General features: G+C 38.7%; 4 protein-coding genes and 3 non-coding genes across 9 annotated transcripts; 4 read left to right on the top strand and 3 right to left on the bottom strand.

Moving 5' to 3' along the window:
- Nucleotides 1–455: 455 nt before the first annotated feature.
- LOC108108015 (cytochrome c1, heme protein, mitochondrial) lies at nucleotides 456–2,700 on the bottom strand. The gene is made up of 6 exons (XM_017215871.2): nucleotides 2,506–2,700; nucleotides 2,164–2,211; nucleotides 1,869–2,017; nucleotides 1,521–1,653; nucleotides 1,162–1,455; nucleotides 456–1,096 (listed from the first exon to the last, which is right to left on the bottom strand). Exons 1-6 carry the CDS (start codon nucleotides 2,575–2,577, stop codon nucleotides 869–871), a joined length of 924 nt encoding a protein of 307 aa, XP_017071360.1. The 5' UTR covers nucleotides 2,578–2,700; the 3' UTR covers nucleotides 456–868.
- A 676-nt stretch (nucleotides 2,701–3,376) lies between these two features.
- On the top strand, nucleotides 3,377–5,957 carry LOC108108169 (kinesin-like protein KIF3A). The gene has a single exon (XM_017216110.1). The coding sequence runs from the start codon at nucleotides 3,585–3,587 to the stop codon at nucleotides 5,616–5,618; it is 2,034 nt and encodes a 677-aa protein (XP_017071599.1). The 5' UTR covers nucleotides 3,377–3,584; the 3' UTR covers nucleotides 5,619–5,957.
- Nucleotides 5,958–6,127: 170 nt separating this feature from the next.
- Nucleotides 6,128–6,200, top strand: Trnav-uac. The gene has a single exon. It is a non-coding gene; the product is annotated as a tRNA-Val (tRNA).
- Nucleotides 6,201–6,462: 262 nt separating this feature from the next.
- Nucleotides 6,463–6,535, bottom strand: Trnav-uac. The gene has a single exon. It is a non-coding gene; the product is annotated as a tRNA-Val (tRNA).
- Nucleotides 6,536–7,660: 1,125 nt separating this feature from the next.
- LOC108108014 lies at nucleotides 7,661–17,108 on the top strand. Of its 3 annotated transcripts, none has more exons than XM_017215869.2 (3): nucleotides 7,661–8,355; nucleotides 15,635–15,690; nucleotides 16,775–17,108. In XM_017215869.2, exon 3 carries the CDS (start codon nucleotides 16,932–16,934, stop codon nucleotides 17,100–17,102), a length of 171 nt encoding a protein of 56 aa, XP_017071358.2. In that variant the 5' UTR covers nucleotides 7,661–8,355; nucleotides 15,635–15,690; nucleotides 16,775–16,931; the 3' UTR covers nucleotides 17,103–17,108. The 3 variants fall into 3 exon arrangements, with proteins under 3 accessions (XP_017071358.2, XP_041673868.1, XP_017071359.2); XM_041817934.1 differs by lacking the exon at nucleotides 7,661–8,355 and adding an exon at nucleotides 9,274–9,852; XM_017215870.2 differs by lacking the exon at nucleotides 7,661–8,355 and adding an exon at nucleotides 11,748–11,981.
- Nucleotides 17,109–17,211: 103 nt separating this feature from the next.
- Nucleotides 17,212–19,718, top strand: LOC121529663 (putative phospholipase B-like lamina ancestor). Its single transcript, XM_041817933.1, has 3 exons — nucleotides 17,212–17,473; nucleotides 17,556–17,672; nucleotides 17,735–19,718. The coding sequence occupies exons 1-3, from the start codon at nucleotides 17,214–17,216 to the stop codon at nucleotides 19,326–19,328; spliced, it is 1,971 nt and encodes a 656-aa protein (XP_041673867.1). The 5' UTR covers nucleotides 17,212–17,213; the 3' UTR covers nucleotides 19,329–19,718.
- Nucleotides 19,719–21,442: 1,724 nt separating this feature from the next.
- Trnas-aga lies at nucleotides 21,443–21,524 on the bottom strand. The gene has a single exon. It is a non-coding gene; the product is annotated as a tRNA-Ser (tRNA).
- Between the last annotated feature and the right edge of the window lie 5,863 nt (nucleotides 21,525–27,387).

The following is a 27,387-nucleotide window of genomic DNA, read 5'->3' as shown; positions in this document are numbered from 1 at the left end:
AAAAAAAAATGTGTAAAACTGAAGTGCAAACTTAGTAATTTATAAGGAGGATATTATTGAAAGTTTCCTATAAATTACGAAAGATCTTGCTCATGAGTTTTTAATGATCTCTAGTTTGAGGTTTTCTATTCAAGTTTACGGATTTTTCCTGTATCACCCACAAACACAGCCATTGATAAACAAAATCAAGGAACCTCAATAAATTGAAAATGGATGATGATTAATAGCGGGAAATTGGTTTGGAATTTAGAATTTGTTTTATATGGCGATGATAAACATCAGATTGACTCTAAGTTCATATATGAAAAAGAAAAAAAATTAAAAGAATGTATAAGAAATTCAAGTGGAGAGTACCAATAATTAAAGAACGAAATCTATAGGACTCAGTAAGGGCCTTAGAAAAACCAACTTAAATATCCCTTCTCCACCTCTCTGGAATGATCATACGTTAATCATTTCCGTTTATTTGTCAATTGTTTATTTTTTAAATACATAATTGAATTATCCATGCTATACACAATCAATGTTACATTATCCATCATTCATTTTGCTAGGCTCTGGTAGTTTCTTAAGCTTCAATCCCCCTCTCATTGAACTTTCCGATCTGATCTTTCTTTGGTATTTGGCATATACCCAAGATGTTATAGATTTAGCTAGATTTTTATTTGGATCGTATTGTTGGCTCTCGCAAATTATATAGTTATTTCTGTTTTTCGTGGAGAGAGAGAAGAACATTGACTTGGTGGTTGCGGATGCTGTTCTTTTGTGTGTTTGTTTGGTTTTGCTTAAAATTGATTTATCTTTATTAGTCGGTAAAGCCGCGATAACACTGCAATTCTTCACACCATCAAAATCAAATTCAAACATTCTACTTCTCCTTGGGCACGAACACGATCTTTCGCGACTTGAGCGATGACCACTTGTGTCGCTTAATGTAATACGAGATGACGGTCAGGAAGCCGAGGATGCCGATCACCTTGATCAACAGCTGCTTGCGATCGTCGTGCTCCGGCTCGGAGGTCCACTTCAGGAAAGTGGCCACATCCTTGGCCAGCTGGCTCTGCGTCGGCGGTGTGCCGTCCTCGTACTCAATGACCTGGAAAAATATTAAATATTTAAATAATCCTCAGGTTTTCCCTAGTAATTTAATAAACAACCCACCTCGTTGTACAACACCTGGGCCATGGAAATGGCACCACCCGGGAAGTACGGGTTGAAGTACTGACCCTCACGAAGGATCACTCCGGCAGGAGCTTCATGGTAGCCCGTCAGCAGGGAGAAGATATAATCCTCTCCGCCCTTGCGCGCCGACACAATGTAACTCAAATCCGGTGGGTAAGCACCGTTGTTGGCAGCACGGGCCGCCTCCTCGTTGGGATAAGGAGACGGGAAGTAGTCCGACAGCTTGCCAGGGCGAGTGTAGTAGTTGCCGGTATCATCGGGACCGTCCTTGACCTGTTTCGGATTTATTTGTTTAAATTAGAAACCATTTATATTGAGTATCTCCTTGAAGGACTCACCGTGATCTGCTCGGCTTCAGCCTTGGCCTCGGCCTCGGTGTGGCTGACACCAACCAGATTGCGGTAGGCAATGTATTGCATCGAGTGGCAGGCGGAGCACACCTGCTTGTACACCTCGTAGCCACGACGAACGCTGGAAGGAAAATAATAAAAATAGAGATTAATATCTGAAAAACAGGAATAGGAGGAACTAGCAGATCCGTATTGAGTTTTGTTTACTATTCCAGAGTGCCACAGAAGTATTATTCCAACTGAATTCCAACTAGAAATCCATTAAAATCCAGTTGATTACAATTCCTGTGATATTCCGGTAGCTCAAACTCTCAACAATCCTCTTTTATACCTTACCTCTGGTGATCCAAGGCGTCGAAGAGGCCCTTGTGGTTCCAGAGTTGTGCGGGGGAGTGCACCTCACCGCCGGAGGCCTGCACGGATTGCTCCAGGGCGAAGAGAAGGGCACCGACTCCGCCGGTAATCGCTCCCACGGCTCCGATCAGCTGTTTGCCGCACACACAAACACACACACACGTACACCCGCGCACACAGAGTCACCGAGAAGCAAACGCGTTTTGAGGTTAGGGCCGTTCGGGTATTATGAAATGCCAAGTGGAGAATCTCAGAGATTCCTGACTTGCCGACTTACCTTCTTGTTGTTACTTGCCCAACTTCCGGCGGTGGAGAGGTTCTTAGCCTGCAAGGAGAGAAGATACGATTAGAATCTCTCGGTCGACCAAGGAGAGTACGAATTTTTGCACGGAGTTACATAATTGGGTTGTTCAGTTCGTATCTATGCATTGGGCTACCCATAAGATTAGGATTTCTCATTGTACTTCACTATAACATTTCTTTTCAAACATTTAACTTGATCTTTAATCCCATGAAGTGTTATTATCTGATGTTTTTCTCCAATTGACATGACATTTTCGAGATGCCGTGGTGGATGGTCCTAGGGAAAATTTCGATCCGTTCGCTTGCGAGTTTTTACCTGCTGGAGGTTGAAAGCTGGCGCGGATTTCAGCATCCTCAAGCCATGGAATCTTCGTAATGTCGCTGCCATGGTGGCCGGAGTTTTAATTTCTGCGTCGTCTGGTCGTGTAAAGGAAACTCTGCGGGCAGCCAATCGCCAATCGAATCTTTCAGTTCCACTGGCACAACGTCTTCCTCTTCTTCGGAACTCTCTCGCGGAGGTGGTGGGCAGATGTTTACTCGCCGCTCTCAGTGGAAACTCGTTGATTTCGGAGGGTTCATCGTTGAGGGCGATAGTTGGTATTTTTAATATAATTTTTTTTTATTTTTTAAATATTTTTAAATTTAGTTAATAATAATAACAACTGTTGAAGTTATCATAATAAAAACATTTTTTTAGTAATCCAATCCAATTGGAACCACTTGTTGATTTTATTTTTTAAATTGGGAACCACTTGAGGATATCAAAGTAAAAATTTCCAAAACAACTGTAAAAAAACCGCGTAAAAAAGCTTAGCATAAGTTTGGGAGCAATCCACAATATTTTTATATATTGATTTCTTCATATTCTAAGTTTTTTAAAGTTATTTTTTATTTTAAAATTCTAGAAAAAATAAAGATAATTTTTTTTTATAACAATTATTTAATATATATTATTAAAACAATTATTTTTTTGTTTCAAATATATATGAATCTAAGTTTTTGAAAAATGTATACCCCAGAAATATTTTATTTTATAAACCTATTTGATTTTACATTTTATGACTTTAAAAACTTTTTAATAAACTTTCAACAAATAAAAACCTTTTTGAAATCTTTAACATTAGTATTTTTCCAATTGGGAGTTGCAATCGATGAAGACCTTTTCCCGCTGATCTGGCAGCCCTCTATCTAGTTATTTCGCACTCCCCCACTTATCGATAACAGCTGACTATCCGTCGCTTAATCATTCGCAAAAAAAAAACCTAGCAACGCATAAACAAATGCGAAGAAAAACCCCAAATATCGATTTCCACTAAGTGCGGTCAGCGCAAAAAGTGGTTAATAGAAGTGACTAGATAAGGAATCAAGCGGAGGACCTGCAGGATCTTCAACAAAATGCCGCAGGACGAGGGAAATTCAGGAACGGCTGCCCAGCTCGATGACGAAATCGAGAATGTGCGTGTGGTGGTGCGAACCCGTCCCATGGATAAAAATGAGCTGTCCACCGGAGCTCTAAGTGCCATTTCCGTGGATAAACTCAACCGGGCCATAACCGTGATGAAGCCCAATGCCACGGCCAATGAACCACCGAAAACCTATTATTTTGACAATGTTTTCGATGGCGGCTCCAATCAGATGGATCTCTATGTGGACACCGCTCGTCCAATTGTGGATAAGGTCCTCGAGGGCTATAATGGCACTATTCTGGCCTATGGACAAACGGGAACCGGAAAAACCTACACCATGTCCGGAAATCCTGATTCACCACAAACAAAGGGCATAATTCCCAATGCATTTGCCCATATCTTTGGGCATATTGCCAAGGCCAAGGAGAACCAGAAGTTCCTGGTGCGAGTCAGCTATATGGAGATATATAACGAAGAGGTGCGGGATCTGCTGGGCAAGGATGTGGGAAAGAGTCTGGAAGTTAAGGAACGCCCTGATATCGGAGTCTTTGTCAAGGATCTCAGTGGTTATGTGGTGCACAATGCCGATGATCTGGAGAACATAATGCGATTGGGAAATAAAAATCGAGCTGTGGGAGCTACCAAAATGAACCAGGAGAGTTCCCGATCCCATGCCATTTTCTCGATAACCGTAGAGCGAAGTGAACTGGGCGAAGGTGGTGTCCAGCATGTGAGGATGGGTAAACTACAGCTGGTGGATCTTGCCGGTTCCGAAAGGCAGTCGAAAACCCAGGCCAGTGGACAGAGACTTAAAGAAGCTACCAAAATTAATCTTTCGCTTTCGGTGCTGGGAAATGTCATAAGTGCTTTGGTGGATGGAAAGAGCACTCACATCCCCTACAGAAACTCCAAGCTAACCCGACTCCTTCAGGACTCCCTGGGAGGTAACTCCAAGACCGTGATGTGTGCCACTATTAGTCCAGCGGATAGCAACTATATGGAAACTATATCCACACTGCGCTATGCTAGTCGTGCTAAGAATATCCAAAATCGCATGCACATCAATGAGGAGCCCAAGGATGCTTTGCTGCGTCACTTTCAGGAGGAGATTGCTCGTTTGCGAAAGCAGTTGGAAGAGGGCAGCAGTCTGGAGGAGGAGCCGCCAAGTTCCGAGGAAGAGGAGGACACAGCCGATGACGAGCTGGAGGCTCCCCTGGAGATCGAAATGGAGTCTTCTACAGTCCAAGCTGTGGAGAAGAAACCAAAGAAGAAGCGGGAGAAAACCGATGCCGAGAAGGAGGAACTAGCTCAGCGAAAGAACGAACATCAGAAGGAAATCGAACATGCTAAGACGGAACAAGAAACGCTTCGTAATAAACTGGTCTCCTTGGAAGGCAAAATCCTGGTTGGCGGGGAGAATCTTCTAGAGAAAGCCCAAACCCAAGAGATGCTACTAGAGCAATCTATTGCTGAGCTGGAAAAACATGAAAAATCCGAGGAGGCACTCAAGCAAACCCTACAGCAGAAGGCCACCGAAAGGATTGACATTGAAGAGCGTTATTCCACGCTCCAAGATGCAAGCACTGGCATTACCAAGAAGATCCATCGTGTGATGCAGATGCTGATGGGTGTCAAGTCGGAACTGGCTGACCAACAGCAGGAGCACCAGCGCGAGAAGGAGGGAATTTATGAGAACATCAGGAGCCTGTCCAGGGAACTAGCTTTATGCGAGTTGGTATTAAATTCCTATGTGCCCAAGGAGTACCAGTCGATGATTAATCAGTATACCCACTGGAACGAGGACATTGGGGAATGGCAACTAAAATGTGTGGCCTATACGGGCAACAATATGAGAAAACACATCTCGGCTCACAAGACCAGTGGCAAGGAACCTGATTTCCTAGACCTTTCGCATGTTTATCTCAGCTACAACACCGATGGAGTTTCCAATCCCCTGCGCTCGAAGTCGGCAAGACCAAGGACATCGGGGGTTCCCAGACCCACAACCGCCAGGCGATATTGAAGAGGCATTCCTGCATGTCTAGTTTTGGCTTCTCCTGCTAATCCTGATTTTCCCCACAGCCTCAAGTTTCATTTTCTCAGCGAATTTCCTTTTTGTTAGACCATCGTTTTTGTTGATTTATTGTTTAGGACATACTTTTTAGGTTGAACAACGGTGCAATACATTTACAACTGTGTGTGTAATTTTAATTTTTAACTTATACTTATTTTATAATGCTTATAACTAAGTAGTAACAAGATTTTACTCGAATAGGCACAAACAAGGTATTATTGATGTGCTCTTGGCTTTTAAATAAAATAATGATACTCACGAAAAACTTATGAAAATGTCTTTTTGTTGGAGATATTTGGTAAACTGCACTTATTCTTTGTTATTTAAAGAAATTGTTTTTTTAATATTAATTTTAATGTTTTTGTTATGGAATTTGGTGAACAGCTGAAAAGCAGACTACGAACTAATTCCATCCCCTTGCTGGACAAAACTGAAATTTGGCTGGCTTTGACACAACTGGTTCCATAGTGTAGCGGTTATCACGTCTGCTTTACACGCAGAAGGTCTCCGGTTCGATCCCGGATGGAACCAGGTGGATAAATACTTTTTTTTAAAGAATTATTTATTTTATAATTCTGCTTTATGATACAATTTTAGAAATGTGTACAATCCTAACCCGGTTATAAAGAATTCTATTCGAAACATCGTTTCATTTCATATTTAAAGAACGTTTATACTAATACTTTTGCTTTAAGCGTTAAATAGTTACAGTTTTTGTTGAAATTTCGTATAGTTTCGGAAAAGTAAAAAAGTTTTGTTAAAAAACAAATTTAAAAAAAATTTACTTTCCTTCTGGTTCCATCCGGGATCGAACCGGAGACCTTCTGCGTGTAAAGCAGACGTGATAACCGCTACACTATGGAACCAGCTGACAGTCATGTGGCAAAATTCTAATTCGAAATATCTCGGAAAAAGGTTCTGAAACACAACGGGTATTTGGATTTTAAAGAATGTTAAAATCTGGGTTTCTGGCGATTAAAAATGGAAATAAGCCGAAGAATGCGAAAGCAGAAAATGTGCTGATAATCCCGAGCAAATTCTCGAGATCGAGCCATAAATAATAATTTCATAAATTACAAGTCCTTCAAGTCTTCTTAATTTTATTTTGTTCAACTGCCAGCCATTCGTTTCGTTAAAATGCCTTCCGTTCAGGTGTTATTTCGATAACGGATTACTCATCCCACCTGCAGGGGATGCGATTGTTTGTTCAGGTAAGTCTGCGATAAGAAGTCCAAACTGTACAATTTCCTCCTATTTATCCACGACTTTGTGCGAATTTCTACGCCTGTCACCTGTATTTTAGGGTACCCAAATTAATCTGGATGAAAGCATTTCCGCCATATCACTTTGGCTCTTATCGCCGCACGTTTTGTTTGCCCATTTGGCAGAGAGTTGCGCTTTGAGGGGCGGAGTTCCATTCGAAAAACCGATAGCTGAATAGCCGTAAGACGTCACGAATAACTGTTCAATTTACATATGCACATGAAATCAATTCGCCAAGTGCGAGAGAGAATTCCGTTGCCAGGTCGAAAAGATCGGAGTAAAAAAAATTAGGGAGAGCTATCGCGAGCAAGGTGAGATTACTCACTCGCCGGCTGACAATTGAGTGGAAAATGGAATTTAAACACTAAGCTACAAGGGAAATGAGATTACATTTCTTATAAGAAGATATTTGCCAAAAACTGAAACGAACTCTTTAGGTTAGACATTGTTAAGTAAAATACTAAGACTAAAATATTTGTTTCTATTACTATCATATTTTATTTCATAAATTAAATGTTGTAACACCTACATTATTATCATTACCTTATCTTTATGCTTGACATTCTCAAAATAATTAAAAATGTAGAGCGTTTTTGTTGTGTAGTGTAGTTGAGTGGTTGCTCTCGCACTTTCTGCGGACAGACCGAGTCGATAACCGCCCTCTTCCACCGAGTTGAGTGAAAACCCAGTAAGTCAGACAGGCCGATCGTAAAACTCTTCGTCCGCAGGCCCACAATATCAGTCTCTCCGGTGCGCATCGTCGAAACGGAAGGAAAATCGTTTTTAATTCCCTGTGATCTGTGTTTCGTGTTGAACTCGAGTTTTTATTTCGTTGTTATCTTTTCAATTTCACTTGAATGTGCAATTGCCGACGCTAAAAATACGTACTACAAACAAGAAATAAAGAGTATCGTCTGACGCTCAGTTTAAATAATATAAAATAAAAGAAAAACGCCACGTTCTCGCGTTCTAAAAAACTCTCCCATAAAAAAACACTCAAACAGCACATTACATATATCCGACCACGCTGTATAATTAGTTACTTGCCGCTGATATTTCAAATAAGCCGCATAGCAACAATAATACCAAACATTTCAATGATCTGAAGTGACACAACTTTTTTTTAATCGAAATAAACGTGCGTGTTGTTCTCAAGAGCCGCTAATAAACCAATCTTTATAGAGAGTGAAATCCGGAAAAATTTTTATACACCCAACTCAGTGCGTTTCCAATGTAGCCCTTCATGGATAATTAACACGAAAGCGTTGTGTGACTATATAGCAAAATCGTGTTAAAGCTAAATTTCGCAGTGGCTAAAAGCGATCCAACAAATAGTGCCCCTCAATCATATCAACACCCCTGCGAATTTCTCTCATCTGTCACCGCGGAATTTGCCTGAGTCACGAGCCATTTCAATTTTCCGGTGAGTTGTCCTCGCTCTCGATCTCATTCTGAAACCGAATCGGTAGAAGAGTGCTGAACTCTCGGGTGTTAAGTGTTAACTGTTAGTCGAAACAGTTCCATTGTATCATTATTGACCTCGAAATGCCATGGCAAAAAATCAGGAACGCGTCGCAATATCTGTTTACCGACAAAAATAGGGTCAACATATTGCGATTGACTGGGTTTTTTTTTTTGTTGTCAATCAATGGGAAGGACGAGGTGTGTTTAGGTATGGGGGATTGAGAGATGAGACGTAATAGGGGTGGCTGTCCTTTGAGTGACTTTTGTTTAACCACCATAGGGTGCTGTCTCAGAGGTTTTCCATTTTAATACAGTTGAAAAAAGAAAAAGTTACCTCTTACAAAAGTATTTTCAAGCTAAAAAATGCAATTCATACTTTTAATTAGTAAGTAATTCAAATGACTAACACTTTGCACTTCACACTTCTTGATTTTATTGACTTTTGATCATACGAGTTTATTAAAAATAGATAGTGTGAGACATCAAAAAATATATTTCAAATCTCTGTGGGAAAATTTTAAATAATTTTTCAGTTTTATGTTGTCCAAAATAAAATGTCTAGTTTTCAAAATATTTCTCATTCTAAAATTAAAATGTAGAGCGCCATTAAATTGTCGTTTTTAAAGAATTTGTTTTTTTATTAAGTTGTTTTGTCGTTTTTTCTCATATATATTTCTCATTAATTTTCAAAATATTTTTAATGCACAAACTCTTATCGCCATGTTAAGAGCTTTTCAGCATTAATTTTTTATAGTTTCCGGAACAGGATTTCTTTAAAAAGTTATAAATTATATGCGATTTTTAATGATCTTTCATAATAATTTCATTAGCCCAGCACTCTTATCTAAGTTCATAGGGGAAATACCCATGGCGTCGCCTATATTTAGCACATGTGGTCTCTTCAAAACCACTGATTAAGTTCCGCGAATGACTTCGCTATCGCTTATCGGCTAGACTTTACCCACAAGTTGAGTCATCCATTAAATAACAAAAATTATATATAAATGGTATCAGAATCGTAACGGAATTGTTGTAGCAGATCACATGAGTGTCGGGCAGATCGTTGACATGGGTTAAGACCTAGTAAACAGTTATCCACGCGATCTATTTGCTGAACTTCTAGTAGAAGTTTGCCAAATAAACATGTCATATAAAAAGACAGACATAGGGCAGCCAAAAATACATCGTTCTTGACGTATTTACGTAGATTGTCCGACCGTTTTAGTGCCTTTTCCGCTGAAAACATCAACATTATCTTCTCGAGATAAAACTTTTTGCACGAGATCAGATCTGGCTACTCCAAACCCATCAAAATCTGTGTCAGTTTAGTTCCAGCTTCATCCCTGAACAGTTCGTTTTAGCCAATAAGCAAAGTTTAAAACAAGTTCATTGAAAAGTAAACCTCGGCAATATGAAAACCTTGCGTACAAGTACGTTTTGGTTCGCTTAAACAAAAGTAAGAGTTCAACCTTAAAAGCCAATGGCCTAGAATACAAACTCCAAGAAAAAAAAACATTAAAAAAACGCCTCAAATTACCTTAAAAAAAAAGAAACGATCGCCGAGGAGCCAGGGGTAAATTTTTGCTGCCTAGCAACAAGTTTTCGTCTCTGTTCCACTGCGCAGGCGCGGCGTTTTTCAATGAATGTTCTTTCCAGTCTCTTCGTCTTGAAAAAACAAATAAAAGGCAATAAAAACTATTAAAGATAGAAGGGGGCAGGTCTTTCCGAGAAGTTGCCCGGCGGACTGGCATCTCCTGCTTACATTCTCATATTCCCACAGCCCCAGACAAATGAGGTCAAAATCCTTGAGGTTCTTGTCCTTACTGGCTTGGTATACAGTGGAGACTCTATAACTATAACTAAGCTTTTAGAACATACAAATATAAAAGAACGCTTTTCTTTCATTATATTCCTTATTGGAAGAGTTTTAAAAGGTTTTCATTTCACAGCTAAGAACATATAACCTATAATAATATTACAGTAATATTTGGAGAAACTTCAATTTATAGAATAAAGACTGTATGAGAGGCCGTGCCTGGAATGCAGACACCCCAAGAAGAAGAACAGGAAAGAAGAGAGAGATGAATCAGTATGAATAAAGAGGCAATACATTAACAGGCTGTTTAGGCTCTTCTTCTAAGTTCCCTTTACTCTTACATACAGCTCACCAAGAGCTTTGATATTGACCGACAATTGTCAATAAAATTGCTTAGCGAAATACAAAGAGATCAAGATTAATCAAGGTTATCCCCCGCCATTCGATTTACCCTCTAGTTATGTAAATGTCTGTGTATTTTATGCTGAAGCAAACTTGTCGCCATTTCAATTCATTTCAATTGAGAGCAAGCCCCGTCAAGAAGAATTTTTGATTGACCCCAAAAAACAGACTCTTATCAATTTGTTGAGCGAAGAAAGTGAAATGCACTAGAAAGCCTCGAAAGAGATGGAAAAGCAGACAGCGAGTGAGAGAGAGATGAAGCTGAGTGCTCTACAATTTTCATGGGAAAACCATTTTCAATTGCGCACTGCCAAGCGGCTCAATTAAATGTCAATTTCAATTGTAAAACTGTAGCCAAGCGGAAACTCGATTGCCTGTCAGTTAGCAGCTTGCATGGACAAGTGCATAATGCGCAAATAAATCAGCCATAAAGGCCATAAATAAATCTGACCAAAGAAAACTTTAACCCAAGACCTCACGTTCTCCGACCTCCGATTGCACTTCTTCGGCAGATATAGCGCTGCATGGCTGTTTATATAGAGCATATAACACCTGTCAATCCGAAGTGAACCAAACAAAACCGAACCTCTTCCTCTAAAATGGCGGCCAAGTTCAATAGAAATTTTGAACGCCAAAAGACGAGGCGTTGCAAGAAGAAGATCTAGCGGGTTTTCCCAACTTTTAAATACTCAGTTCTATGATTATCCTAATTTTGTTTTCATAAATCGAAAATATTGAATTTAATCTGCATATAAATCGGGGGAATTTCCCAGCATTTCAATATATAATCTATATATTGACAGCTAAAGCAATTTATAAAAAGTCATATAAATTCCTCAAAAATTTCCATTTCATATTAAGACCTATATTTAGAACCAACTGTGATAATCGCTAGTGTCAAGCCTTAAAATATAGAAGTACTATGACATCTTACTAATTCATTTAATTAAGAAGATCAAGGTAATTTCTCTGACTTATCAAATAAGATAGGAAATGGCCACCTTCATAAGGAATACCACATACCCGTGAACTTTTCGGCTAGCGGGTATGAAAATTTTCGCACGATTTTCCCGCCTTCGTCGAGTGGCTAGAAAAACCCGAGACCCGAAAGACAAAAAGCCGAATGTTGAAAAATCATCGCCAGTTTCGGTGGCAACGTCAAGGCATTCACACGATCCAAAACAGAAACAGAAGCGATCGGGCTAAGAGTTTGACGCAAAGGAGATTCCGCTGTATCTTTGAGATACTTATTCAGTGCAGATTTTTCCGGTTTACGAGGCATTAAAAACAATTTTAACACAAATTAAGTCGCAGTCTGAACAAATTTCCAGATAATTGCAGTTAATTTGAAAGCAAAATAGATTTTGGTAAGTGACTTCTCGAAAAAGGTAAACGAACTTATCAGCCGTGGGATTTTGTATAATAACCGGTTACTGTTGCATCAGAATTAGTGAACTGATTAATCTTAGAAAGCTTTCAAGAATTATAATATAATGTTTAGATTTTGTTGCCATTGACATTTAGACAATGACAATGAACTACGCATCGGGAAAGGGAAAACAATTTGGGAATTAAGTAAAATATCAAAATAAATCAAAAACCTCCTAGAAAGCTTAATAAATTAGCTGCCATATAATGAGGACCTTATATAAAGCCAAACCTTTGAAAAGAGTGTAATATTCACAGGAAGTTATATCATTAACTTATATCATTGGTTCGATAAATCGTTTTCCTCTCCTGGGAACCCAAAGTGAATACACAACCATTGGGGACAATGAAATCGCTTTTAATATGCCTGATTATTCACGAATTCGCAGTGATCGCAAATTATTAACATTCTATTCTTCTATGCCGATTTCATTCCCTACGTATTAGCATATACTAATTAAGAATTTTCCGCACCAGCCCCTAGCTAATTTAAAATACATACATTTCTTGCCATTTTTAATCTGATTAAGTCAGCAGACTAAGCGTATCATTCACAGCTCAGTTGCAATCAGCTGGATGAGTCGTTAGCATCTCGATTATCATTCGATTGGAGCGTGTTGAATCCGATCAGCTGAGTTGTAGTATCTAATGAAATGCCTTGTCAACGCTCAGTCCAGACGATCACAGTAAATTCTTCTTATTCTCATATTGAATAACCTGTCTCGTCCACGTGTGGACCATAGAAATTCTGTCCGGATCTTTAGATCTCCCCCAGTCTCAGACGTCGCGACGCGGCGCTTGGTGTTTTGTCTGTCTGTCTGTCAGTAGTCTAAACACTGGACAAGGGCTCCATTTTGAAAATGTGCAATCCCCACAAAAGATAAAGTATCTGCACTGAGGAAAATTATATTTAAATATAAGTATGATCAAAGGTATAAGCCTCTTAAAACTGCAGAAAGAAGTTTAATGAAAATATTCCTTAAAAACATTAATTTCAAGCTTACAACTTAAAGACTTAATATCTTAACTTAAATTTCATATAAATTTTCGCTCAGTGTATGCCTTCCGCAGTGCGGCGCTGTCTGGCATTACAAAACAGGCGCATTTGATGTGCTGACTTCCAACTTAGTTGCCCAGGCCTCTCAGTTTACACGACACTCACTCCAGACTTTTGGCTCGGACATGGACATGGGGCTTATCAAAATCGGAGGCGTTGTCAACTGGATAGCGGCGCGTGGCATCGGCCAAGTTAGCAGTTTTCGCATTACCTCAATCGAATGTCAACCCGACGAAAATAATGCAACGTAGACGGTTCGTGGGCATTCATTGAAGGTAGTAAATTGAGCGATTCCCATAAACTTAAGCATTTCTCTTGGAATTATTTCCTGGATCACTCACGTGGCACGTTTAAAAATCCATGGCCCCCCCTCTAGTTTCTACATAATGCCACATGTGGCGTTTAAAATTTCCCCCAAAAGATTATGAATTTGTTGGGCAAATATATTTATTGCAGAGCTTGTAGGTTCGCTACAAGTGTTTACTTAGCTTGTCTATTCCAAATGAATGAACAATAGAAAATACGTCTAGCCATCAAAAGTTTCCATTACCAATGGAAAATCAATATTAATCAAGCAAATAATTGGAAATAATATACAACATTTTTAAAGGTTTTAAGAAATTTTTGGAATATTTTTGCGATTTTTTTTTTGTTTTTATTAAAAAGTATATTATGGAGTATGTGGGTTGATTTCGTGTGTTTATTTTGTTCATAAATTTAAGAATCAATGTGGGTTGGAAATATTTTCTAGTAGCTATTAACTTGATGAGTTCTTAAATTTCATATTAATGTGTATTTATCACTTTTAAAATCATTACGGGCTGGGGTTTTTTCCAGTAAATGGCTAGACTTTATGATTTATCTTATCGGACTGAACTATATAGAGTTCTGCTGATTGAACTTACGTTCTTAATATGCCAAAAGCTAGACATGCATATCTAAATATTTAGCTAATAAATATGCTGACAATCTTATCAATATTTTTTCACTTGGCGACAGCGAAAGTTAAGCCCGATTTGGGTCTGGCATGTGTAAATTATTTACCCCTGACTAAAGTTTGATTGATCAACTGACAAAACGGCTGTAAATACATATGATAATTTTGTCAGGGCTATGAAAACAGTGTCACTATCTAGTTCAGTAGCGTATGTATATAAAGATATATACTTTATATGTTTCTAAAAAAAAAGAAAAACAAAACAACTTTGTTTGCTTAGTGATAATGATAATAGCGTTAATCGAGTTAAGTGAGTTAAATGCGCTGCAAAGACGTCAGTGGGATCTATTTTAGAGCCTAAGTTTGTTTTTAGCCTTCCCGACATTCTGTTAATTCCCTACGTCAGTTGAAGTTTTCTTCGAACTTGTCAGTTAATTGATATACATTTATTGACAGCCTGGTTGAGGGTTGCAGCCTTCCAGGAGGGCAAGTCAATTAAGTTCTGCTATGGATTACCTTTAATATGTTTAAAAATATAAACTTTTTTCATTGATGGCATCGATTGATGTCTTGAGGCTGACTCTTTTCTCTTTCAGCTTGCTGGCTGTTTATTTTCACATCGAACTGAAATGGAAATGAGTGAAATGAAATAATTTCCTTTGCTACTTGTGATTTTTTTTACGTATTTGCAATTTAATTGTTTACTTTAAGCCTTGAACGTCAATGTGTTCAGTTGCACGCCCACTGATTAGTCACAGTTCCAGAAAACTTACTTTATTTAGGGGTTTCCAAGCAGGTAAATTAGAATGATTTGCTTGGAAGTTAATTTATTTTAGTTAGAAAGTGTTGAAAATATATCAAGCAATGCTTAAAGTATGTAGTTGCCAAGTTATTAAAGTTGTCATAACAAAAAAAAGCAACTAAAAAGCCAGCCTGACATCTCAGTTAAATACTTGGAAATGGAATTATTGCTGTTTCTTTAACAACTCAATGGCATAACTTTCATACTTCATTAAAACCTCGTCGTATGCCATATCAATTAAGTGCTTTGCCATATAAAAAAATTCCAAGATTATTAATCAAGATTAAAACGATTAAGGGCTATGACAACTACCACTACGAGTAATTACTAGATAAGATCATTAGAATATGGATATAGTCATTGATAGGTCAATGTGAAACCCATATAAGCTTTCCAAGAAATCAATTACGAACTTCCAGTACTCCAACAAAGACCACCAGCCAATTAGCGTTCATATATCATATCGTATATCCAGTAATTGCCATGATCAACATTTTATGACAAATAAGCCAATAATAATAAGCGCGTGCGCCTGCTCAGCGATGTCCAATCGAAGCCAAAATAAACAAAGACTCCCCAGACTCCTTTCGCTATATATGCTATATATATATACGATTATATGTCGGCAGAAATCAGACAAATCACGAGACTTGCCATCATTTGAATAAATAAACAACAAAACGAATTAATAAAACGTTGACCGAAAGTCTGTTAAAATGTTTAAGTTAAAGGCGCCTTTTAAATATAGATATTCCAGAATTAAACTAAACAAAAAATTTATATCTTTTTCTTGCAGTTCTTCAAATGGGTTGACTTGTGATATTGCAGCTTCCTGGACCCGGGAAACAAAAGGTGAGAATTGTTAATAAATTCAAGTCAAATACTAATCTAATTTTGTTGCCATAAATATTTGCGTTTATAACATTAAGACCATCGGAATTATAGAATACATTTAGTATACAATCAGGGAAAACAATCTAGGAATACAGCACATTCGATATAAATGTTTAATTATATGAGCCTGCTGACTGATTGATGTTAATACCAACCAGATTTGTTCAAAAAATTTGCAAAGAAAACACAATTTTCCGATACTTTTGATACGAGTTGTGGAATTTGTTCTCCACGTGCCGAATGTACACAATCATATTGTTTACCCACCGTTTAGTATACAGATTTAGTTTGGAATTTCTGAATAGAATTTTCAATTTACATCACAGATTGAGCAATAAACTTCTGGCATTGGCTTTGAAATTGTAATTGCAAAAGGCAATTTGGTTTTTGTAATCATAATTCTGTTTATTAATTAACTAAGGACAAACCTCAAGACAAGCTAAATAAACTGATTGAAAGTTTTCCACTGTTTCTATTTTAGAGGCTTATTTTTATTATGTACGAGTAGATTTTTGTTTGAGATCTGCAAAATAGGTAACAGGTGAGCACCTGCTTATCTTTTTTAGCACACTCTTAAAATTTCTCTGGCTGCTGTTTTGGCCATAAAGCAATTTAGGCACTCGAGTACTTTTCTAGCCATAAAATTAATTTATTAGTTTTACAAATGCTTAAATTTGTTTACCTCTCCCTCTCTGGAAAGGAATTTCCTTTAGCCAAAAGTAGCGAAAGTGTAGAATAAACATTTTTTTGGCGATTATCAGATCTTCAGGGAAAGTGTGTAAAATGAAAATGGAAAATGGTTCAATGGCGTATCATTGGAAGATTCCGGTACAGGTTATTATATTTAATGAGCATTCAGTAATGAAAGGAAAAATCATGGAAGTTTTTGTTTATTTTTGTTAGTTATTGAGTAAATATTTACACTGATGAATGGCTGTTTGATGGCATAAATAAATATTCCATCAAGACGTCATATCTCTTGATATATGATCGATGTTTTTGCTTAGTTTATAATATATCAATTTGAATTTTGATTTTACAGGGATACAACTTGAACCTCAAAAGACATAGCCAAGTTCCATAAAAACAAAATAGAAATTCATCGCTAAACCACCACCGAAATCATTTAAAGTCAATAGTTAGTATAAATAACTATCTGGATACCGTTGGAATCTCTGCTTGAAAGCAGCGCAACACCCATGAACCACTCGGCCAAGGCGCTCAACAGCGTGGCCACCAAGATCAGCACCTTCTGCTCCTCCAGCACCTGCACCATCCAACCACAGAACCACCTGCACACTGGCCACCTGATTGCCCAACGTCTTGGACACTCCTACGCGGCTCGTGCCGATCACAATTATTTGGGATAAAATCTATCAGAAAAAAAGGGAATCTTAAATTTGGAATACTGATTCTTGGATCGATTTTTGCGGAAACATCTTTCTTTTTCGAATCGTAGCAGCTTCAAAACGGCCGGCACAATGTTGAAAGTCGTTGGTGCATCGTGGCAAAAAACGCGGATAGGGACCTACATCTTAATCGGTGCTGGTCTCTTGGTCATCGGAGCCTTCTTCATTGGCTACATGGAGCGGCCGGAGTATGATGGCACCTACTGTGCTACTGCTCTGTGGACGAAGCAGGTTGGCTTCCAAATTGAAAACTGGAAGCAGCAGAACGATCTGGTCAACATTCCCACGGGTGTTGGCAGGATTTGCTACAAGGATTCGGTTTATGAGAATGGGTAGGTGTTAGTTCTTCTTTAAATAAGATTTTATGATCCTTAAGCTTTAAATTATAAATTAATTTATATTTTTATTTTCTAGTTGGGCTCAAATCGAGGTGGAGACACAAAGAACATATCCAGATTGGGTTCAGGCCTATGCAGCTGGCATGCTAGAGGGTTCGCTGACCTGGAGGAACATCTACAATCAGTGGTCAAAGTAAGTTAAGCTAATATACTTTCTAAACTTAAAGATTTTAATATATATTTTAACATTTCCAGTACCATTTCCTCTTCCTGTGAGCGAGATGAAAGCACCCAGAAGTTCTGCGGCTGGCTGAGGGAGCTCTTGACCTCCAACTACGATCGCTTGAAGAGGCAGACTGAAAAGGCTGAGAATGATCACTATTGGCATCAATTGCATTTGTTTATCACCCAGTTGGAGGGACTGGAAACTGGTTACAAGCGCGGAGCAACTCGAGCTCGTTCCGATTTGGAGGAGGAGATACCATTTTCCGATTTCCTGCTGATGAACGCCGCAGCCGATATTCAGGATCTGAAGATTTACTACGAGAACTATGTGCTGCCCAATAATACGGAACACACTGAGGAATCAGGAACCGATCAGCCAAAGAACTTCTTCTTGCCAAGCGCTTCCATGTTGACGAAGATTGTCCAGCAAGATGATACACTTCAGTTGCTTTTTGGACACAGCACGGCAGGGAGTTATTCCTCCATGTTGAGGATCCAGAAACGCTACAAGTTCCATTACCATTTCTCACCAAAGTTGAGGAGTAACACAGTTCCCGGAGTGGATATTACCTTCACTGGTTATCCTGGTATTCTTGGTTCCACTGATGACTTCTACACCATCAAGGGACGTCACCTGCATTCGATCGTAGGAGGCGTTGGCATCAAGAACGAGAATCTGCAGCTATGGAAAACGGTGGATCCCAAAAAGATGGTGCCCTTGGTGGCTCGTGTCATGGCTGCCAATCGGATCTCGCAGAATCGTCAGACCTGGGCCACTGCAATGGCCAGGCATCCCATCACCGGAGCCAAGCAATGGATCACCGTGGATCTGAACAAGATGAAGGTCCAGGATAATCTATATAATGCCCTGGAAGGTGATGACAAGCATGACGATGCTGCTGTGACGGTCAATGAGAAGGATAGGACAGCCATCCAACAGCGTCACGATCAGCTGAAGGATATGGTATGGATTGCCGAGCAGTTGCCAGGAATGATGACCAAGAAGGATGTGACTCAAGGATTTCTGGTGTCTGGCAACTCATCTTGGCTGGCCAATGGAGTGCCGTACTATAAGAATATCCTGGAGTTGAGCGGTGTGAACTACAGCGAGGATAAGCAGCTGACGGCGGCCGATGAGGAGGAGTTGACCAGTCTTTCGGCGGTGGACAAGTATCTGCGGACACATGGTTTCCGTGGCGATCTGCTGGGCAGCCAGGAGTCGATTGCCTATGGCAACATAGATCTAAAATTGTTCTCCTACAACGCCCGATTGGGTAGCACCGATTTCCATGCCTTTGCGGGACCTGTCTTCTTGCGATTCCAACATGTCCAGCCAAGGGCTTTGGAGGAGGATGAGGGTAAGGATGGCAGTGCACCACCTGCCGCCTCCATGGGTGATGAACGTCTCAGCGTGAGCATCGAGGATGCAGACAGTCTGGCGGAAATGGAACTCATTACTGAGAGGCGACCTGTGCGAAATGATATGAGGGCCATTGCCATGCGAAAGATTGGCAGTGGACCCTTTAAGTGGTCACAAATGAGTCCCGTGGAGGAGGGCGGTGGCCATCAGGGACATCCCGATGAGTGGAACTTTGACAAGGTCTCTCCCAAGTGGGCGTGGTAAACGCTGAGGAGCAGGTTTCTTACAACCCGTAGAACCCAATCGAATTTGTACGCAGAACCCACCTCCATCCATTTAGAAAAAAACAACAAAAACAAAACTGGAAAGCAATAATTGTTTTAGATCCTGTAATTAGTGTCTTGTCTTGTCTCGTATAACTTGTGTGTTCCTAGCTGGTACATATCTTACGTCCATAGTCCTTTAGTATGTATTGTACTTATGTTTCGTGTCCAATCAATTGTTGTCTTCCAGTTGGTTAACTTTTAACTTCACTTAGGCCCTTTGTAAATTAGCAACAAAATTGTAAACCTAGTTTTTTAGCACAAAATTTTTGTACTCTAGTAATTTTATAAAAGAAAATAAAAGAAAAAAAAATAAAACCAATGAATAAAAGGTCTGATTAGTTACATTATTGCAATGATAAGTTTTATTATGACAACTTTTTGATATTATTTATCCAATTTAATTGCTCTGTTATAGCATTTTTTCTATATTATTTGACAATTTGAATTTTACTCAACTGGCTGTCAGTTTTATGGTAGTTTGTACTTAGCCAAGTCAAAAACCATTCAAGAATCATCTAACAGCAAAAGCTTGTTCGAAAGTAAAAGCTCTTAGAAAAGGAGGGGTAAGTGGCTGATATTTTAATAGTTTTTATTGCTATAGTTTTGGTTTTTAGTAAAAAAAGATTCTTTAAAAAGGTTTATTAGCATCTGAAATCCAGGCCTGTGTCGTTATAGTTCTCCTTTTGTGTTTGTTTATAGAATGGATTGTATCTTGTTGATCAGATCACTAAAGTTAATAGAGTGGAGAGAGGATCGGAAGAAGTCACTTCTGATGAGTGATGAAGTTAAGCTTATAAAGATCACATTCCACCCAGGAGGATTTACACATTTTTACACATGCTTATTCTTGCCTACCAACAAATTAGCTGCTTGTAAAAAAGATTATCTTCTTATAATGTTATTAATTTATTCATGAAATACAAATTTGCTATTCAAATGACACCTTTGCCCATTGCTGATTGGCCAACTCTAGTTGACTCCTCCTTGCTGGCCAATTTTGATTGGATCCCATCTAATTGGTCCGTTCCGATTGGCCAATCAACTAAGGCCACACCCCTTAGTTAACTCTTCTTTGGTCAATTTGCATTAGCTCTTTCCAAAAAGTTAAGTTAATTAACAAGCTAAAACAATTAATTAAACTTAAGCTTTAAATTTAATTACAATTATTTCAAAATTAAGTAATAAGAAACTTGCCTTTCTCGAGTTAATATTTAGCAATGCTGTCCAAGCTTCAAAAAGCAGTCTCATTTCCTTTTTTAGCTTTTTTATTTTGAGACTTTTATTTCTGACACTTTCTTTTGGCGCCTCGTCTCAATTACACTCGTATTCTATAGAGCGTAAGGACGAAGGACCGCAATAAAGTACGAGCTAAAAACTTGTCAAAAACAATTCGTAGGGGAACCCCGCACCAATTACCAAACTCAAATAGATCTATTTCGAAATTCAATTTGCTCTTGCAGATACCAGCTAGCAGCTAGCAGCTCGCATCCCGTGCAGCCAACAAACGAGGCCAATTACTTTAAAATATTTCGTTGAGCAAACTTGGTCGACAACTTTCAAAAAAAAAAAAACAAAAAGAAAGTAACCAAGTAGGAAAAGAGGTTTGTTTCTTTTGTCTTGGCTAAAGGAAAGCGAAGAGGAAGAGAGCCAGGCAACAGGCTAAGAGAAGGAAGCTGTGCGGGTGACTAAGAATAAAACAGAAATCCCTTTTATGCTTTGATTATGGTAATTTTGCGATTTGTTTTCATTGCACTGAAACATGCAATTTTCTGATATATATATATGTATATGTGTTTGGCAATATACATATATATTATGTAGTCTTTCAAAGAAGGGGAAACTATGAGCTCTAGCAAGTTGCTGGTATGCAACTTCTTAGCTTGACAAAGACCAAGCCAAAGAGTCGCAATTTGCATAAGTTGTGCCAACGAACAAGCTAGTGGGGTGCACTGAGGGAAAAGTATTAAGGCAAAGTGTAATTCTGAAACAGAAAATAATTTGTCAAATTTCCATCGAACTCAAAAAAATAGAAGAAAAAAAAGTTCTATCTATCGCAGCCGGTAGGATTCGAACCTACGCTCCCAGAGGGAATCTGATTTCTAGTCAGACGCCTTAACCGCTCGGCCACGACTGCTTGATGAGAGGGCGACGCGAATAGATACTTAAAAGAAGCAGCTTTTATGTTCATTCCAGATACAAACGAATGAAATTAATTTATACATACAAGTCTTTTTTATTATCTTTGGCTATTTCTCTTGACCACTTATTTATATCTTCTTATCTATGCCACTCGAGTTCTTATTATAAAACAGATTAAATATTGATGTGAGCTATTTCTAGCTTTTGGCTGGAACTTTTCTCGAACTTTTCTATTCGTAGTTTTCTTAACTTTTGTTTGTCTTTTAAAAGTGAACTTTTAATATATTTAACTTTAATATTTAATATGCTAAAATATCTAGAAAAATGTATCACTTTTGGTCAAATAATTTTCGTTAAGTGCAGTGAGAGGGAAGGAATTACGGTGAAGTATTTTGCATACATTCAGGTCTTTCCCCGGATTACCCGCCCCCCCGCTCCACCACCATCTCATTTATTGTCTCCATCTCTATCTCCCTCTGCCTCTCCCTCTCTCTCTGCCTCTGCTCATATGATTTGGCTGAATTATGGCCGCCATTCAGTTCGTTTCGCCCTTGGGCTAATTTATAAACGTAAATTTACTTTGATGCTAATGACGCCGCCGAAGGCAAACAACAACAAACAGTGTCCTCCCACTTACACAACCCCCCGCAGATAGTTTTCAGTTGATATATCAGAATGCATGCCAAAGGTGGAAATTAGTGCATTTGCTCAAGGGCTGTCCCGCCGATGGCTAAATTCTATATTACCACTCTGATTTCAGCCATTTTAAACCCTACAAGTTGCCAGGTTGTCAGGTGTTGGCATTGTACAGGCCGTGTGATTTATGGTTTAGCCACGCAATTGCTAACCACCAGTGACCAGCATTTTTAAGTGTTCAACGCTGCGTATGCGTAACATATGTGCCGCCGCCAGTATTTCTACCTGCGTGGGCGTGTATATATTTGATTTAATTATGTATGCTGGCAAGTGGAAACATTTGTGGGCGTATCCTACTTTCGGGCTGCATGGGCTTGGTCACAGATGGTTATATAGTAATTTAAAAAAAAATGACCAGAGTTGGTGAAAGCACAAAATTGAAAAATTTACAGAAAGGCAACTAAAATTGAAAATAAAAATCAATAATCAAGGATGTTAACCAGGTGAAATGAACGAAATTTTATAAATTAATTACAAAAAGGATACCCATCTAGTAATTTCCCCCAAAACCCTATTATTCAATATTCAGGTAAACCATTTGCCTTACATTTCGGCCTGATTTGCTTCCCATCAACATTCAATTTATTGTGACCAGTCAACTCGCATTTGATGAAATTAGTTTTTGGCGATATGTGTATATTCCGAAGGACAGTGACAAACTGCCATGGTGTGAGTGTGTGTAAGTCCTTCCATTGCTTAAATTGCTTGCCCGGGAGCGGCATTCTCGAGTGCTTATCACGCACCAGACAACGAAACATACCTGGAGGGCAGAATTTACCATCCCTTCGCCATCCTTCGAGTCGCCAGATCTTCCTGTATGACCAGTCTAACAAAAGACTTTCTGGGGCAACTTGTTATTTATTTGCTCATTTATTTGTGACCATTTTTTATACGATTTTTGTTGTTTGTGTTTTTACCACACACTCATGTAAGGCGCTCTTTTTTTGGGTTAAACATCTTAATAACAAATTTGTAAAGCTTAGCAGCCACAAAAGGATGCGGTATCCTTTAAAATGCTATGTGGCCTTCCTCGCATCCTCGCCAGCTCGACTCAGTGATAAGGCCTTGACTGTTGACTTTAAGGCCTTTAACCCGTCAATGTGGCAAACAATGACCACACACACACACACACCCACACAGCCACGCCCACTAAAGCGAGGTCATCGGGTCATCAAATTGAAATGTGGAACGGTTTTTTGTGTTTGTGTTCTCTCTCTGTGTGTTTCTTGTCCACTGCCGCAATCCGGATGCGGATTAATATGACCAAAAATGTGTCGAGGGGCAGTGCCATGGCTCAGAGGTTATCAAAGTGACATTTGCCGCAGACTCTAATTGCCTTCGATTAATGGATTGTTTTTTCACTTATTTGCATATCAGCAAATGTTGTTTTGAATCCTTTTGCTTATATATAAAATGAGGTCACAGATTATTTTGTATATAAGCTTTTAGTGGGTAGAGGTTTTGTGTCAAACGAGGCAGAGAAAAATATCATTGAAATTGTTTATCATTTTTGTATTCTGTCATATCAAAAGAGACTTTATCAGCATGTCTATTTGTATGCTAAGATTATGCATGACGATTGATTTTATTGATTTTTTAGATATATGTTTAATTTATATGCAGAGAGAAGTTTGTATAGTAGGTTAAAGTATTGAAGAAAAGTTGAACAACTTTTGGCATTTCTTTATTATTATTTAAGTTCTCTCTATCTACTACCAAACTTCTATATATCTTAAACTTAATGTGCAGTCAAGCACCTTGAGACGCACATGAAAGCCATAACTCAAACAGACCGCCTTTAATGCCAATAAGCAGCTGGCAGCAATCTTAACCGAGCACTTCCGCTCCACTCGAAGTATTTGCGAGTTGGGAAACAATAAATATATAGCCTCAAAGAGGCAAAATCTGTTACACAACATGAGAGTGGAGTGGAACATGAACTGGAACACGTTCTGCATGACAGTCATGACGTTGACAAAAACAAAGTCATCAACGTTGCTAAAGTTGAGAACTGCAATCAAATTGAACGGGAATGGTAGTTCAAGGGGGAGTGGAGGAGGAGTGATCCGTTGGCGAACAAAACATTGACTGGGGCGACTTATTTTACATTTTTGAAGTGCCTGTATGTGTCCCGGTTTATGATTAAAGTAAAAGCATGAATATCGAATGCTGTTTCGCCATGACATGGCCCCAAACTCATCCCTTCGGCCAACTCCCTCACTTTTGGCAACTTCATCATTGTGATAAATGAGCTTAGCTTGTAGCACATTTTTCACAACAAACTCAAATTTTGTTTTCCCCTTTTTATTTTTTTGTTCGATGCGCAGCTTTCAACTTTTCCTTTATTTTTTCCGAATTGTTATTAACAACTTTTCTTTTTTGTATGTGTAATTTTGCCCAGTGGAAAAAAAGTTCAAAGCTCAAGGATTTATACCACATCGAAACTAAACGAAACAAAGTTTGAACATTCTCTCATACGTTCTGGGTTCGTCATCCTCCTGGATGCAAATGTTTGACATGCAATAGTTTGGTGGGAAAATTCTTTTAGCGCTAACTGTGCTTTTTGAGCAGCATCTTCAGGCAAACGACTTTGGCACTTTTGGCACGTGCCCTTTCCCCCATCCCACTTAAAACTTAGTTAGTTTGATTTTGAATGGTTTATTTGGTTGGCTTGGCTCGGCTTGACTTGCGTTTGGTTTGGTGGTTTTCATCCTTTTTCCTGTGACTGAAGCTCTCACAGCTTCTGCTCTCAATTGTTATCAACCAATTTGCCAGGCAATGTGAAGGAAAATTTCGAGGGGAAAAGGCCATTGCAAAACTTCCTGTGAAGACGGACTGGCGGTTCGCCTTTTCTTGGTTACATTTGCAAACATCATTTTGAGCGATTGCCAAAAATGTGGGAAAGAGAAAGGTTTTGAAACTTAAAAAGAGATAGACTAATGCGTTTCTCTTGGCATATTTGCTGTCAAAAGTAGGAGGAAGCGGGGAGATGACTATATCGAAATAAATTTAGTCAATTTATTTATAATCTTTGAATTTTCCAAATTCTAGTTACTTTCTTGTAATATCTTTATTACCAAAGTATGCAGCACAAAAATGTGTCAAGATTTATTAGATGGCCAAAGTTGGTTCGTTATAGCCGTCTAGCAGAGAAATAAATATTTCTGGCCCACACAAAATGTAAATTTTCTTAAAACGAATAAGAGGCTGAAAGGGAGGGTGGAGCAGCGAGGTTGTATAAGTGAGGGCTAGGTGTCAATGTGTCTGTGCGAAGGATAATGCAATGAAAATAGGCCAGAATTTTCTGCTACTTTGCAGCTCACTCACTCTCTTTTTCGAAAGTTATGCGAGCAAACCGCAAGGTAATTAAATTCCTTAACCTTAAGCAGCATTATGGGTAGCTGGCGGATTTCAGGCGGATGGGCCATGTCCTTGGTACCAAAAAAAGGAAGCGCACTCACACCCAGGCCCAATGAATGTGTTTGCGGTGACATCAGTGCGCCTGTGTGCGTGCTGCTTGGCACTTCAGCATTTAATTGAATTTTTTTGAGAGAGAGAGCAGATAAGGACGCGAAGGATGCCTCAGCATCTTGACTAGGTCCACCCAACACAGGACCTTCCTCTTTCTCCATCTTCTTTTTGGACTCTTACATAGTTTTACCCGCGGCGCAAAATGTCATAAATTATCTAATAAAGTTTTTATTTAACGAGATAGAGGGAGAAGTTTCATTCTGTTCGCTTTTAATTACATTTTTGAATGAAGAATGCGAATAAGGAGAAAATTTGCCAGACATGAGAAAAAAAAAACCAACAAACAAACAAAGTGGCCACTTCAATGTTTTGTCATTCTGTTCAATTATTATTTGGAATTTTCCCCATCACCTGGAAAAGTCCGTGGGCTCGCTGAAGCATAAATTGTGCTGAGTGGACAATTTTCTCATTTTCCCTCCACTCAACCAGTAATTAATAATTGAACTAAATAAATAATGTGCTTAGGTATGCTCAGAAAATGCACTCAATGATGCATACTTTTGATATGCTAACAAAATATCAAATTAATGAGTAACAATAGTTATTATTAGATTTAAATTAAAATAAATTAAATTGTTATTGCTAATTTATAATAGTTTTTTGAGTTATTAACTTGTTAACCTTTATTACCTTTCTCAATCTCCTTAAAACCCTAACAAAAAGTGGAAAAACCTCTTTACTGGCAATGTTACTATGAAATTTGCACTCTAACGAGGAGAAAATCCAGTGGAAAAACATTTTCCTTTTCTCGCAAAATGAAATAATGAAATTGTACAAAAGGCCAGGCGCAAAAAGAAACAGAACGAGATTTCTACAAGGAGAGAGCATAAAGAAAAATGGAAAGCAGTGCCATGTAATCCAATTGCATGAAATGTACACAAGGACACGGGGCGGCATTTAATTTAGGGGCGCGCCACACACACTCACACTCAGTCTGTGCGAAATATGTTAAATAAATATGATGGGAGAAAAAAAAAATGAAAAAAAAACAAACTGAAATGGAAAAAGGAGAAAAGTTAAAGAAATTTACATGGATGGCTTTTGCCTTTACTTTTAAGTGGTTTCCCTTGTTGCCTCTAAGTGTGTGTATGTGTGTGTGTGTAAGTTAGTGTGACTGCGATTGTGTGTGTGCGTCTAACTAAGTGTGTGTGAGACTTGGCCACACTTTTTGGCTCAACTCGTTGGCTCTTTTGTTGCTTTTGGCGCTTTGAAGTAAGTGCATTTAACGCGGCTCCTCCCTCTGAACTTTCTAGGCAGCATGGGCGTAGTTTCAGATATTTCATGATTAAAATTAGTAAAAGAATCCATTTAGTATTTTTTATACTCATGGTTAATATATAAATAGGTCAAACCTAAAGATCTTAGAGCAATTGCTCAATAAAGTAGAAAAAGTTCCATAAATATGAATATAAAATATAAGAAATTTGTTTCCTTTTTATTTGCTTAAACTAGACTTGAGCCCTTAAGGTGTTATGATCCCCCCTTAAACTTCTCTTACTACTTCCCTGCCCTGCTTTACCCAGCTCTTCCTTTAACAGTGCTAAGTGCGCTTGAGATTTAACCACCCAGTGCCAGCTTTCCCCACATTTTCGAGCCTTGTTTATGCTGTTGACTTTTGTTTGCAAGTGTTT

Source organism: Drosophila eugracilis, unplaced genomic scaffold (genome assembly GCF_018153835.1).
Source record: "Drosophila eugracilis isolate 14026-0451.02 unplaced genomic scaffold, ASM1815383v1 contig_2088, whole genome shotgun sequence".
NCBI classification, from domain to species: Eukaryota; Metazoa; Arthropoda; class Insecta; order Diptera; family Drosophilidae; genus Drosophila; species Drosophila eugracilis.
The sequence above is the reverse complement of the archived record's forward strand: the minus strand, read 5'-3'. Positions and strand labels throughout refer to the sequence as shown.

What these genes read in the sequence shown, in the direction of transcription:
- LOC108108015 (XM_017215871.2), bottom strand. Translation starts at nt 2,577, where the DNA reads ATGGCAGCGACATTACGAAGATTCCATGGCTTGAGGATGCTGAAATCC. An exon ending in GACGCCTTGGATCACCAGAG is followed by an intron (nt 1,654 to 1,868) that starts GTAAGGTATAAA and finishes TTTTCCTTCCAG; the next exon opens with CGTTCGTCGTGGCTACGAGG. An exon ending in CCCAGGTGTTGTACAACGAG is followed by an intron (nt 1,097 to 1,161) that starts GTGGGTTGTTTA and finishes ATATTTTTCCAG; the next exon opens with GTCATTGAGTACGAGGACGG.
- LOC108108169 (XM_017216110.1), top strand. Translation starts at nt 3,585, where the DNA reads ATGCCGCAGGACGAGGGAAATTCAGGAACGGCTGCCCAGCTCGATGAC.
- LOC108108014 (XM_017215869.2), top strand. Translation starts at nt 16,932, where the DNA reads ATGAACCACTCGGCCAAGGCGCTCAACAGCGTGGCCACCAAGATCAGC.
- LOC121529663 (XM_041817933.1), top strand. Translation starts at nt 17,214, where the DNA reads ATGTTGAAAGTCGTTGGTGCATCGTGGCAAAAAACGCGGATAGGGACC. An exon ending in GATTCGGTTTATGAGAATGG is followed by an intron (nt 17,474 to 17,555) that starts GTAGGTGTTAGT and finishes TTTATTTTCTAG; the next exon opens with TTGGGCTCAAATCGAGGTGG. An exon ending in ATCTACAATCAGTGGTCAAA is followed by an intron (nt 17,673 to 17,734) that starts GTAAGTTAAGCT and finishes TAACATTTCCAG; the next exon opens with TACCATTTCCTCTTCCTGTG.